Raw genomic sequence first — 11,084 nt, 5'->3', positions numbered from 1 at the left:
CTAAAATGCTGTATCTGTTCTCTACTGGAGTATTCTTTTTATCTCCTATTCCCACTTGTACTTCACTACATATTTTGGAGTTGAATACTTTTACTTTGGTAAACTTTTTATGTGCTGCATCGTTACTCGTTACAATTATACAAATGTCACGAATCATTTCAAACCCACATTATCACCACCATCCCTCCGCTGCTGCAGTGAAGACACTAACACTAGAGCTCTGTTAGTTTAACTCCAGATGGAGGAAGAACCACTAGAAGAAACCCCATCTTCACCACCTTCAAATACTCATATGTGGCCGAATGACCTGAGATCTTTTAGCTGTAGTTTAGTTTACAGAGAGTGAAGCTCAGGGTTTAAGCTGCTCTCCTCACTTGTTTTTACAGATGGAACGCTTGTATGTGACAGGTTGAGTCAGTTCTGTTCAGCCCTTTTTTGGGGGTGGGCACGTTTGTTTAGAGAGTTAAGTGAAGACTCGTACATGAATTCTAAACAAATTGTGACAGTCCTTATATCTAAGCATTCAAAATAATATAAACAATGATATTCAAACTTTGCTTTGCATAATAACTACATAACACAATACTTGTACTTTTACTTTTAGTACTTAAGTAGGACATTTTAGTATAGACTACTTTCAATACTTAGTACTTTCCCTTAAGTATGGAGCTTAAAGCAGCCCCACCAACGCATCCCGCTTTACCAGGCAATAGAGGAGCCCTGTGGTGAAATTGATGACATTTACATTTACATTTAAGGCATTTAGCAGATGCTCTTACCCAGAGCGACTTACAAAAGTGCTTTGCTATTTACCCAAGAAAAACCTCAGCTAGTTTAAATAGACTAAAAATTTAAAGATACCTCTAAGTTTAGACATTACTAAACACAAGTCAGTAAGGTGACCACTCTACTATTCGCCCAAGTATTTTCTGAAGAGGTGGGTCTTCAGTCTGCGTTTGAAGACAGATGAGGGAGTGTGCCGGGAGATATGTCACTCTAGACGATATATTCCTCGCTGTCTGGCCAGAGAGAACACTGTTGAGTGTTGTGACCAGACCCAGACAGAAGTCAAGATGCAAGATGCAACCCCCGCCTCCCACCCTTTTTTAATTATATTTTTGTGTTTTGTAATGTTACAGTGTGTACAGCATGTGTTTCAGTAATGTCCAAAAAATAAACATTACCCTAGTAACTGTGCTGTACTTTGAATTGGTTATGTACTAATTATGCAAAAATAGGCTGTATATCTGTGAAAATATATGTACGTATTATGACAGACAAACACAAGCTAGTAGTATTTCCTGTTTATTCCATTGGTGTGTAGTTATGGTGTAAAAAACTGTTGATTGGCTATGTGTGTGTAAAGTTTGGATTTACAGTTTTTTCCCAAATGTTTAAACACATTTTAAAGAAACTTGGCTCAGTTTCCCAAAACTCTAAACACAATCTCAAACTTATTAACTACTTTGGTAAAACTCCACAAATCTCTAGCAAAATCTAACACAGCACACAGCTATTTATTTGCTTATCTCTTACGGAGCATCAAATACACACTGACAAGATCAATTCAAAGCACTATTGTCAGAAGTCTTTGTGTGTGTTTTGCATACAAGTCCATGGAAATATGTTGGCTTTCTGTTCTTTACATTCTTTCTGCCCCCACCCCCCCACCCCCATATAGCATTTACAGTACTAAATATATATGCAACACAAATGTAATCCATTGTTATATAGTATGTTGCAAAACTGTAATTTTTACCTATGTAAGTAAAATGAGAAACATGACAAGGAAAATCAGTTCAGATACAAAGACGTAACAAAAATGTCTGTACTGCAAAGTGCAGACCAGAGGCCAGAGGCCTTCGCAGTCATCTGCATGGATGTCATCACATGCCTCCTCCATTGCATGAAGTAGCGCCACACGCTTGTGGGATCTGCATTCATACCCTCACCACGTCTATGCAGAAAAGAATTCCTCTATTGGATTAAGAAATGGGTAATACAGTGGGGAGAACAAGTATTTGATACACTGCTGATTTTTCAGGTTTTCCCACTTGCAAAGCATGTAGAAGACTGTAATTTTTATCATAGGTACTCTTCAACTGTGAGTGATGGAATCTAAAACAAAAATCCAGAAAAATACATTGTATGATTTTTAAATAATTAATTTCCATTTTATTGTGGGAAATAAGTATTTGATCATCTATCAACCAGTAAGAATTTTGGCTCTCACAGACATGTTACTTCTTCTTTAAGAAGCCCTCCTGTTCTCCACTCATTACCTGTATTAACTGCACCTGTTTGAACTCGTTACCTGTATAAAAGACACCTGTCCACACACTCAATCAGTCAGACTCCAGCATCTCCACAATGCCCAAGACCAGAGAGCTTTGTAAGGACATCAGGGATAAAATTGTAGACCTGCACAAGGCTGGGATGGGCTACAGGACAATAGGCAAGCAGCTTGGTGAGAAGGCAACAACTGTTGGTGCAATTATTAGAAAATGGAAGAAATGCAAAATAACGGATAATCTCCCTCGGTCTGGGGCGCCATGCAAGATCTCACCTCGTGGAGCATCAATGATCTTGAGGAAGGTGAGGAATGAGCCCAGAATTACACGGCAGGACCTGGTCAATGACCTGAATAGAGCTGGGACCACAGTCTCAAAGAAAACAATCAGTAACACTCTACGCCGTCAAGGATTAAAATCCTGCAGTGCACGCAAGGTGCCCTTCCTCAAGCCAACGCATGTCAAAGCCCGTCTGAAGTTTGCAAATGACCATCTGAATGATCCAGAGGAGGAATGGGAGAAGGTCATGTGGTCTGATGAGACAAAAATATAACTTTTTGGTTTAAACTCCACTCGTCATGTTTGGAGGAAGAAGAATGATGAGTACAACCCCAAGAACACCATCCCAACCATGAAGCATGGCGGTGGAAACATCATTCTTTGGGGATGCTTTTCTGCAAAGGGGACAGGACGACTGCACCGTATTGTGGGAAGGATGGATGGGGCCATGTATCGTGAGATTTTGGCCAACAACCTCCTTCCCTCAGTAAGAGCACTGAAGATGGGTCGTGGCTGGGTCTTCCAGCATGATAACGACCCAAAACACACAGCCAGGGCAACTAAAGAGTGGCTCCGTAGGAAACATCTTAAGGTCCTGGAGTGGCCTAGCCAGTCTCCAGACCTGAATCCAATAGAAAATCTTTGGAGGGAGCTTAAAGTCCGTGTGGCCCAGCGACAGCCACGAAACCTGAAGGCTCTGGAGGAGATCTGTATGGAGGAGTGGGCCAAAATCCCTGCTGCAGTGTGTGCAAACCTTGTCAAGAACTACAGGAAACGTCTCATCTCTGTAATTGCAAACAAAGGTTTCTGTACCAAATATTAAGTTTCTTTTTCTGGTGTATCAAATACTTATTTCCCACAATAAAATGGAAATTAATTATTTAAAAATCATACAATGTATTTTTCTGGATTTTTGTTTTAGATTCCATCACTCACAGTTGAAGAAAAATTACAGTCTTCTACATGCTTTGCAAGTGGGAAAACCTGAAAAATCAGCAGTGTATCAAATACTTGTTCTCCCCACTGTACGTTAGAAGGTGCAGCACAACACATTTTGGATTGTTAATGAACCAGTCATGGACCAGAGCGGCCCGATGGAAACTTACATTATCCACTACGCAGCCCAGGCACGCTGACAATGGCACGGTTGGCAATAATGTTCCTCCACCCCCACCTGATCTTGTGCAGGTTGAACTTTGCCTCGTCAATGAATATACTGAATATACAGCACTGGCATCTAGTTCAAGCACTCTGGAAAAAAGAAAAATTACATTATTAGACAAAAAGCCTACATAGAGACACTATGGTACGTAAATAGTGACCTCTCCAAACAGGGTACTGAGCGGGTGCTGTACTCACATGCACATATTGGTATTGTTGTTCTTTCCTTCTTGCTGGCCGTCTTTCTATTCTGGGAAAAGTATATACACACACATTAAATGATATTTGAATATATTGCTACGTAAATGTTAAGATAAACATTGCACTATAGTACACACATTTCTGTGAGCACTGAAATCATAAAGTACACCGAAATTACTGTAGAACTAATCAATAGTTACTTACCTATTCTTTTCTGTTCTCTGTTAAGCGGCTCAAATATGGCTGGACTCGACGTCCAGCTTCAAGTCATGGTTAGGTTACCTGTATCTCATTTGAAAGATTGCCTCGTCTTTGCCTTCCTCATTCTCTTGGGCCTGTTAGGCCTCCTCTTACTCTCACTCGTCCTCTGTGCTTCTGCTGCTCCATCATCTTGTCTAACACCTTTATCATTATTTGAGGCCTCTTCTATACTCTGACAAATGATTGAAGCGTTCTTCTAATGAAGTTTGCACAGGTGTACCTTGTGTAAGACAGTTTGGTAAGTAGAATTTGAAGGTCAGTGTTTCTTAGGAGACCAAAGTGTGCTAAATGATGCAGTTTGTGGTTAGTGATTTGCAGAACGATATTTGAGTGAGAATATATGCAATTGTGCTTAGAGTTTAAAAGTTTGGAGTCACAATGTTGAAACATGAGCTTCATGTTTTTGGATTTATGTGCATAGTCTCACATTATGTGTCTATACAATGTGGAAAAACTGTAAATAAACCATTTTGGCAAGAGCTGACAGAGCTTTGGGTGAAGTGTTCACTTTGTCCAGAAGTGCAAGTCATTCGGCATATTGTGTATGTGGCTTGGGCAGCTGTGTGTTAAGTTTTGACAAGAGATGAGAGGGTTCCAGAAATTGGGTCTAAGCAAACTCAAAAAACTGCCGTTAGACGTGGTTCTAAACGTTCAGGCTTTGAAGCCTTTGTTTAAGACACGGCTCTAAAAGTTCAGGCATTTGTTTAAACATTCATTTTTAAGGTGGAAGTAATCAAGAAATAAAATGGCTGAGTCTCTTAAGCATCAATTGCTTAAGTGCTGTACAAATCTCCCAATATTTACATTAAAAAACTGTTGATGGCCACTGCTGCTCTGTACACTCCATAATAACTCCATAATTCTGGATGAATATACCAATAGAAATGCTCAAAACTATTTGAAATAAACTCTTATTTTACATTGACTTCCATTCAAAGCTAAGAACATCTTGTAAGTCACCATTTTAGAGATACATGTTTTTCATTATACAGTGACGATATTCATTTTATTTTTTCATTAAAAAAAAAATAGAAAAAGATTTTTCCAATTAAACTTTGTCTGTGGAGATAACATCAATACTTCTGTGACAAATACATTTATATAAACAATAAAGAAACAATCTGTAACTGATCATTCTGGATCACACAACCTCACAGTTCCAAACCCATTATCAACCTCAAACCCAGCATAGAGAGGCTGAGTGAAGGTAGTGTGGACGGTGTGTAGGAGGGTCATTGTGTCAGACGTTGTAGACACGTTGTAGAAGGACAGAATTCCTGCACTGTGATCCACATACACTCCTATTCTGGAGGATGGAGGAGCTGAGAGCTTAGTCCCAATGCTTTTGTGCCAAAAAGAGAAAGACGGAGAACACGCCAGAGTCCAGGACTCACTGTTGTGTGCAAACCCACACTCATTAGCCCATCCTTTCCTGCTGATCCCTTTATATGAGACGGCTATGTACACATATCCGTCCTCACTGCTCCACTCAACCTCCCAGTAACAGCGTCCTCTCACACTCTCCTTACTCAGCACCTGTCTCCATATATCAAATCTCTCTGGATGGTCAGAGTAACTAAAGATTATCCCTCTGTTTCTTATCACTCTGTTGTTGTTGGACAGAATGAGGCAATAATGTGCTGTATCGGGATCCAGAGTCAGTCGACAGAAATCTGAAAAAAAGGGAGAAAATAATCTGAATATTTCAGGTTTGTATTTGAAGGAGATTTTTATTTTTTTATTTGAAGTGTGTGTGTGTGTGTGTGTGTGTGTGTGTGAGCTGGGGAGTGTATAGGGGAGGGACATTAGGTTGATTCTAAGGGCTTGTGACTGACAGGGGCCCTAAAAAATGTATTAATCTGAGATTATTGGCAGAATTGTTGTGTGGCCCAGTGTAATATCTCTTAACGGGGCCCTGTTACACACTGTTACGTGTGTGTAAGTGTGTGATGGTTGTAGGTGTGTGTTGTCTACATACACTGCAGAAGTTCTGCTCTGCTTTTTGACTCTGAGGGCAAAAGGGTCTGGGATGCTGCAGCTGTGGAGACACAAACCCAATGTGGAACTGTTTTTATTACAGCTTTAATAAATCATTAAATCGTTTCCCAGATTTTCAGACAATGTTCAAACTCCAGATTGTTTGGTCAGCTTGTGCGATGTGGCCTTGTTTGCAGCTTTTTGATTAGACACACAGTTGTCATGTAGCAACAGTTTTTTGTGGATTTTTCTCCCGTGAATGAATGGGGTGCAAAAGTTTCAATGTTATCTATTGTCACAATGTTGCAAATACACTAGAAACACCAAACTAACCACAAAGAGTACCACAGCAACCACCTCCAAAACCCCCGGGACACCATACACCACCAACCTTCTGTGATACAACAGCAACTACCTTGCAACCCCTTAGCAACAGGCAAAGCAAACACTTGGGGTACCATAAATCTTAAGCAACACTATAGCAACTAGTTGGCAACACCATGGAAACCATCTGAAATACTATAGCCATCATGTAGTATAGCAACAGCTTAGCAACTGCCTGGAAGTGGAACCCACATCAGGAAATGCACTTTTCTATGCACAAGAACTGTGTTGAAGCACTTCCCTCATTTAAATCTTTTTTTCACTGAAGGTCTTGTGTTTCCTCTGTCTTTTAATTAACTAACAGTGTAACATTAACTAAATGTAACATTCTATGTTCCTATGACTATTCTTTGTAGCAGGAAGCCCTCTGAAAGCCCTTACCTTCTGGAATGATTTGACTGAATTCCTTCTTGCAGAATTCCTCCAGCCGCTCTTTCAGATCAGCAAGAGATTTCCTCACTGTATCAAATGAGAGATGTTGATGGATGGTGACGCTGGAGTCATCGCATCCAGAAGAGGCACATAAAGACTGGAAAGTCTACAGAGGGGCAAAAACAACAGAAAGATGAAGAAAAGTGCTGCTGTTCTGTTACTGCCTGATGTGTTTGTTGGCATATAGCGCCCCCTGCAGGCTGAAGAGAGAACAAATCAGATTAAACATGGTTTATAGTTACTTCTCTTTAGTTTAAATGTGGAAGGTGGAGTGAGGGTGTTGTGCTTGTATGTACATTTATTTGGGAATATTGGGAGTTATATGCACTGAATATGATACTGAGAATATGCACTGCATTGTGGGAACTACAGTGAATTTAGTGGCATTATTGTAGCAACTGTTCTCACTCCAGCAAACGGCTCTCACACATCTTTTATAGAATGAAAGTGTGGGGTGGTCAGGAGATTTATCAGGAGCAAGAACTTCTATTTTATTGATCCTTAAAAGGGCAATTCAATGAGGAAGAGTGTGAGCAGCCTTCTAAAAGCACGTCTCTCTGTAGATCAGACAGATGGTTCTTACCTGGTGGAACTGGATGTGATCCTCTGTGTGTGAAAGCTGCTCCAACTCAGTGTGTCTCCTCTTTAGATCAGTGATCTCCTGCTCCAGCTGTTCCAGACGTTTTTCTGCTCCACTCCGTTCAGTTTTCTCCTGAGCTCTGATCAGCTCTGTTACCTCAGAGCGCTTTTTCTTAATGAAGCGGATCAGCTCAGTAAAGATCCTCTCACTGTCCTCCACTGCTGTCTGTGCAGAGCGCTGTGAAGACACACACAGACAATGAACACACAAGGTAGAGGTGACTCCTGAGGACCGTGTATATGAACTATGTATTATGTTTCTGAATAAGAACCCGAACAGTACGTGTCCACTGCATTCATGTAAAAATAGATAGTGTGGCTGTGTAGGATCACAATGAGTCTCAACACTGAGCTCCTTATTGAGACTCTCCTCTCACTACTCACCTTAAGAGTTTTCACCGCCTGTTTTTCCTCCTGCAGCTTCTTCCGTTTCTCCTGGATTCTCAGCTGGAATTTCTTCTGTATCTCCTTTAGCTGACACTAAAGAAAAAGTTTGATCTCTTGTTTAAAGTAACAGCAGTTGAAGAGTTGAAGAGCAAGTTTACTCTTAATCTACAGAGCTCTGACGTGAGCACTATAAAGATTGGGGTTGGCTGTTCAAAGGTTTGCCTGTTTTGACTCAAGGAACAATAGGTAACAATAGGTTCACTTATCACTTTCCTACCCAACCTCTTAAATACAGTCATTCTGATTATAAAGAGTTTCTATTCTCACCTGCTTCTCTTTCCTTTCTGCCACAGCTGTAACTGTACTGTGACCCATGTGTTCATCCATCGTACACAAATAACAGATAAACTGCTGGTCAGTGCGACAGTAGATCTCCATCAGTTTATCATGCCGAGAGCAGATCTTCTCTTGTAGCTGTGTGGAGGCTTTGACCAGCTTGTGCTTCTTGAAGGCAGGAGACTGATAGTGAGGTTGTAGATGAGTCTCACAGTAAGAAGCCAGACACACCAAACAGGACTTTGAGGCTTTGAGTTTTCTCCCAGTGCAGGAATCACACTCCACATCTCCAGGTCCAGCGTAACACTGAGCAGCAGAAGCAGACTGGAGATTAGTCTTCTTCAGTTTCTCCACCACTTCAGCCAGCATGTTGTTTCTGCGTAGAACAGGCCTCGGAGTGAACGTCTCTCTGCACTGGGGGCAGCTGTAGACCCTCCTCTGATCCTCCTGATCCCAGCAGCCATTAATACACACCATACAGAAACTGTGTCCACAGGGAGTCGTTACTGGATCTTTCAGCAGATCCAGACAGACTGGACAGCTGAACTGGTCCTGGTCTACTGAAATACTGGCCTCTGCCATTTTTCTGCACTCTCAGACTGAGAGAGAGAGTGAGCTTCGTTCTCTCTGAAATGAGGAAGCAGAGTGGGAGTGGCTTTGAGTGGAAGCTGTGGATTGGTCAGAGCTCTCAGAGAAAACTGTAGAGCTTAAAGCTCCATGTTTGTAGTTAATACTTAATAATAATGTTGTTCAGTTAGTAGTGAACAGAGCATTATTGTGAATTCTGCTAGAGCAGAAACTGTAAACATTGTTCAAACCTGCTAAAATGTCCAGCTGCTCAGAAAAACAAACACACTGCAGAAAGAGTGTGGGAATTTGATATTTGACCAGGTGAAGAAGGAACTGAGGAAACTCCTGATGACCTGATTGCATTCAGCTTAAGGTTCTGAAACTGGGATCATTCAGCACATTTTCAACCTAAGCTGCAGTCAAGGATGGATCCCAACCAGGTACAAAACTTCTTGTGTGGTTCCTGTCCCCAAGAAGGAGAGGGGGGGGGGGGGGCACATGTTTAATGATGTGTAGTGTTTTTACCTGTGTTAATAGCTTGTGTGTTAGTGGAGGATTATCAAAGTAAGTATTTTATTGTACAACTGCCTGTTTACTGTACATCCGACAGTACAACTCTTGATTCTAGGTCGTGTAAATACATGTCTGAGTTCCACTAATTGCTGTAAGTCACCTACAAGCAGTAATACAATTACAGAATATTTCCATATTCTGACCCACATACCTCGTCTCTATCTAAAAATCAAGAACATGCATGTACACCCTTTCTGTGCTAATTCAACGCAACTAAAGACTGAATCTAAATAATTAATGCTTTAAGGAAACCTATTCAACTTTCTTATATGTATTCTACAATTAGGAAATCAGGGACAAAATATGTTGTATTTTAATTACAGTAAACAACTGTACAGAATACTGGAAATACTAGAAAAAAGATGTGTTTTTGTACATTCTTAAATTAAGAAATGTTAATGATAAAGTGTCTCTTGCCACGGCCCGCAGGCGTTCAGGGGTAGGTTCACATTCACAGTCACGGTCATGTGTCAGGCTTCAGGACTTTTATGTTGACACGGACTTTTATGTTGACACTCATTGTCGCCATATTGCTTGTGTTAGCGTCATGTGTCCGCTCAGTGTTTTGGTTAATGTGTGCTACCCGGGGCTGGCGCATATAGGGAGGGCTAGTGCCAGCTGCCGAGAATTGCACCCAGTGAACCTGTCGGTTCTGTTGGACTCACGGACTCTGTCGGGCTATTCGACAGACTCCTGGATTAGAAGTGGACTCCGGTTCACCGGTCGAGTCATTGGAGCTTACGGAACCGAGTGGACCTTTCCAGACGCAGCTAGGTTTAGCCTACGGAGCTCTTTCACCAGGCCTATTTGGGGTCAAGAGCTCAGGTGTCGAGCTACTCGTACGCTAGTGATTCGCGGAAGCTGGTCCCGCCACCGGACCGGTTCGGTCTTTAGGGTTTGGCGGCTGATCTCTCACGCACTCACGTCTCGTAAGTTCAGAGCTACTCCAGGAGTCTGTCGAATAGCCCGACAGAGTCCGTGAGTCCAACAGAACCGACAGGTTCACTGAGTACACTGGGTGCAATTCTCGGCATCCGGCAGCTGGCACTTGCCCTCCCTATATGCGCCAGCCCCGGGTAGCACACACTAACCAGAGCTACCAGCGCAGTTATTCACGTTATCTGTAGCTAGCTAGTTTTCCCCAGGCGCGGCCTGAAGGTTTTGGTTCACGTCTCAGTTCTAGCTCTGCGGTGTCTCGCCAGCCTCAGGTGTGCTCTTTAGTTTTGCCCACGTTTGTTTGCCACTGTTTCTGTTCACCCCGTTTTCCCCTGTTTGGTTCAATAAACCTCTCGCTTTGGTCCATCCCCTGCACGTGTTCACCCTCTCTGTCTGACCTAGCCCCTCCTGACCTAAAGCAGGTAAATAAATCAATCAGAAATAATCAAGACGTTGTTGTTGTTGTTGTTGTTGTTTTCCAGTTACCAATTAGGTAAAAAACTTTTAGTTTGTAAATTTGGATCTTCTCTGGAGTCCTGCAAGTGACAAACTTACCATCAATATACAAATCCCCTAATGTGTAATCTCACTTTCTTTCCATTGAATTAATGCAAAATTATTTAAAGCAGGGAAAAATGCATGGTTTCCACGTCTTAG

General features: G+C 41.8%; 1 protein-coding gene across 2 annotated transcripts; it reads right to left on the bottom strand.

Annotated features, from left to right (window-relative positions):
• Positions 1–1,779: 1,779 nt before the first annotated feature.
• LOC140554735 (tripartite motif-containing protein 16-like) lies at positions 1,780–9,340 on the bottom strand. Of its 2 annotated transcripts, XM_072678049.1 has the most exons (8): positions 8,340–9,340; positions 8,010–8,105; positions 7,570–7,803; positions 6,936–7,092; positions 6,172–6,231; positions 3,930–5,866; positions 3,677–3,821; positions 1,780–1,957 (listed from the first exon to the last, which is right to left on the bottom strand). In XM_072678049.1, the coding sequence occupies exons 1-6, from the start codon at positions 8,928–8,930 to the stop codon at positions 5,325–5,327; spliced, it is 1,680 nt and encodes a 559-aa protein (XP_072534150.1). In that variant the 5' UTR covers positions 8,931–9,340; the 3' UTR covers positions 1,780–1,957; positions 3,677–3,821; positions 3,930–5,324. The 2 variants fall into 2 exon arrangements, with proteins under 2 accessions (XP_072534150.1, XP_072534141.1); XM_072678040.1 differs by lacking the exon at positions 1,780–1,957 and having other exon boundaries at positions 3,635–3,821.
• Positions 9,341–11,084: the final 1,744 nt, after the last annotated feature.

The sequence above is a fragment of the Salminus brasiliensis genome, chromosome 1 (genome assembly GCF_030463535.1).
Source record: "Salminus brasiliensis chromosome 1, fSalBra1.hap2, whole genome shotgun sequence".
Taxonomy (NCBI): Eukaryota; Metazoa; Chordata; class Actinopteri; order Characiformes; family Bryconidae; genus Salminus; species Salminus brasiliensis.
Note: the sequence above shows the minus strand (reverse complement) of the source record. Positions and strands in the feature narration are given on the sequence as shown.

Bases quoted from the DNA above. Each gene is read 5' to 3' on its own strand.
- LOC140554735 (XM_072678049.1), bottom strand. From the start codon at position 8,930: ATGGCAGAGGCCAGTATTTCAGTAGACCAGGACCAGTTCAGCTGTCCA. The intron at 7,804-8,009 runs GTGAGTAGTGAG...GTGTCTTCACAG, and splicing joins AGGCGGTGAAAACTCTTAAG to CGCTCTGCACAGACAGCAGT. The intron at 5,867-6,171 runs GTATGTAGACAA...CCTTTTTTTCAG, and splicing joins CAGAGCAGAACTTCTGCAGT to ATTTCTGTCGACTGACTCTG.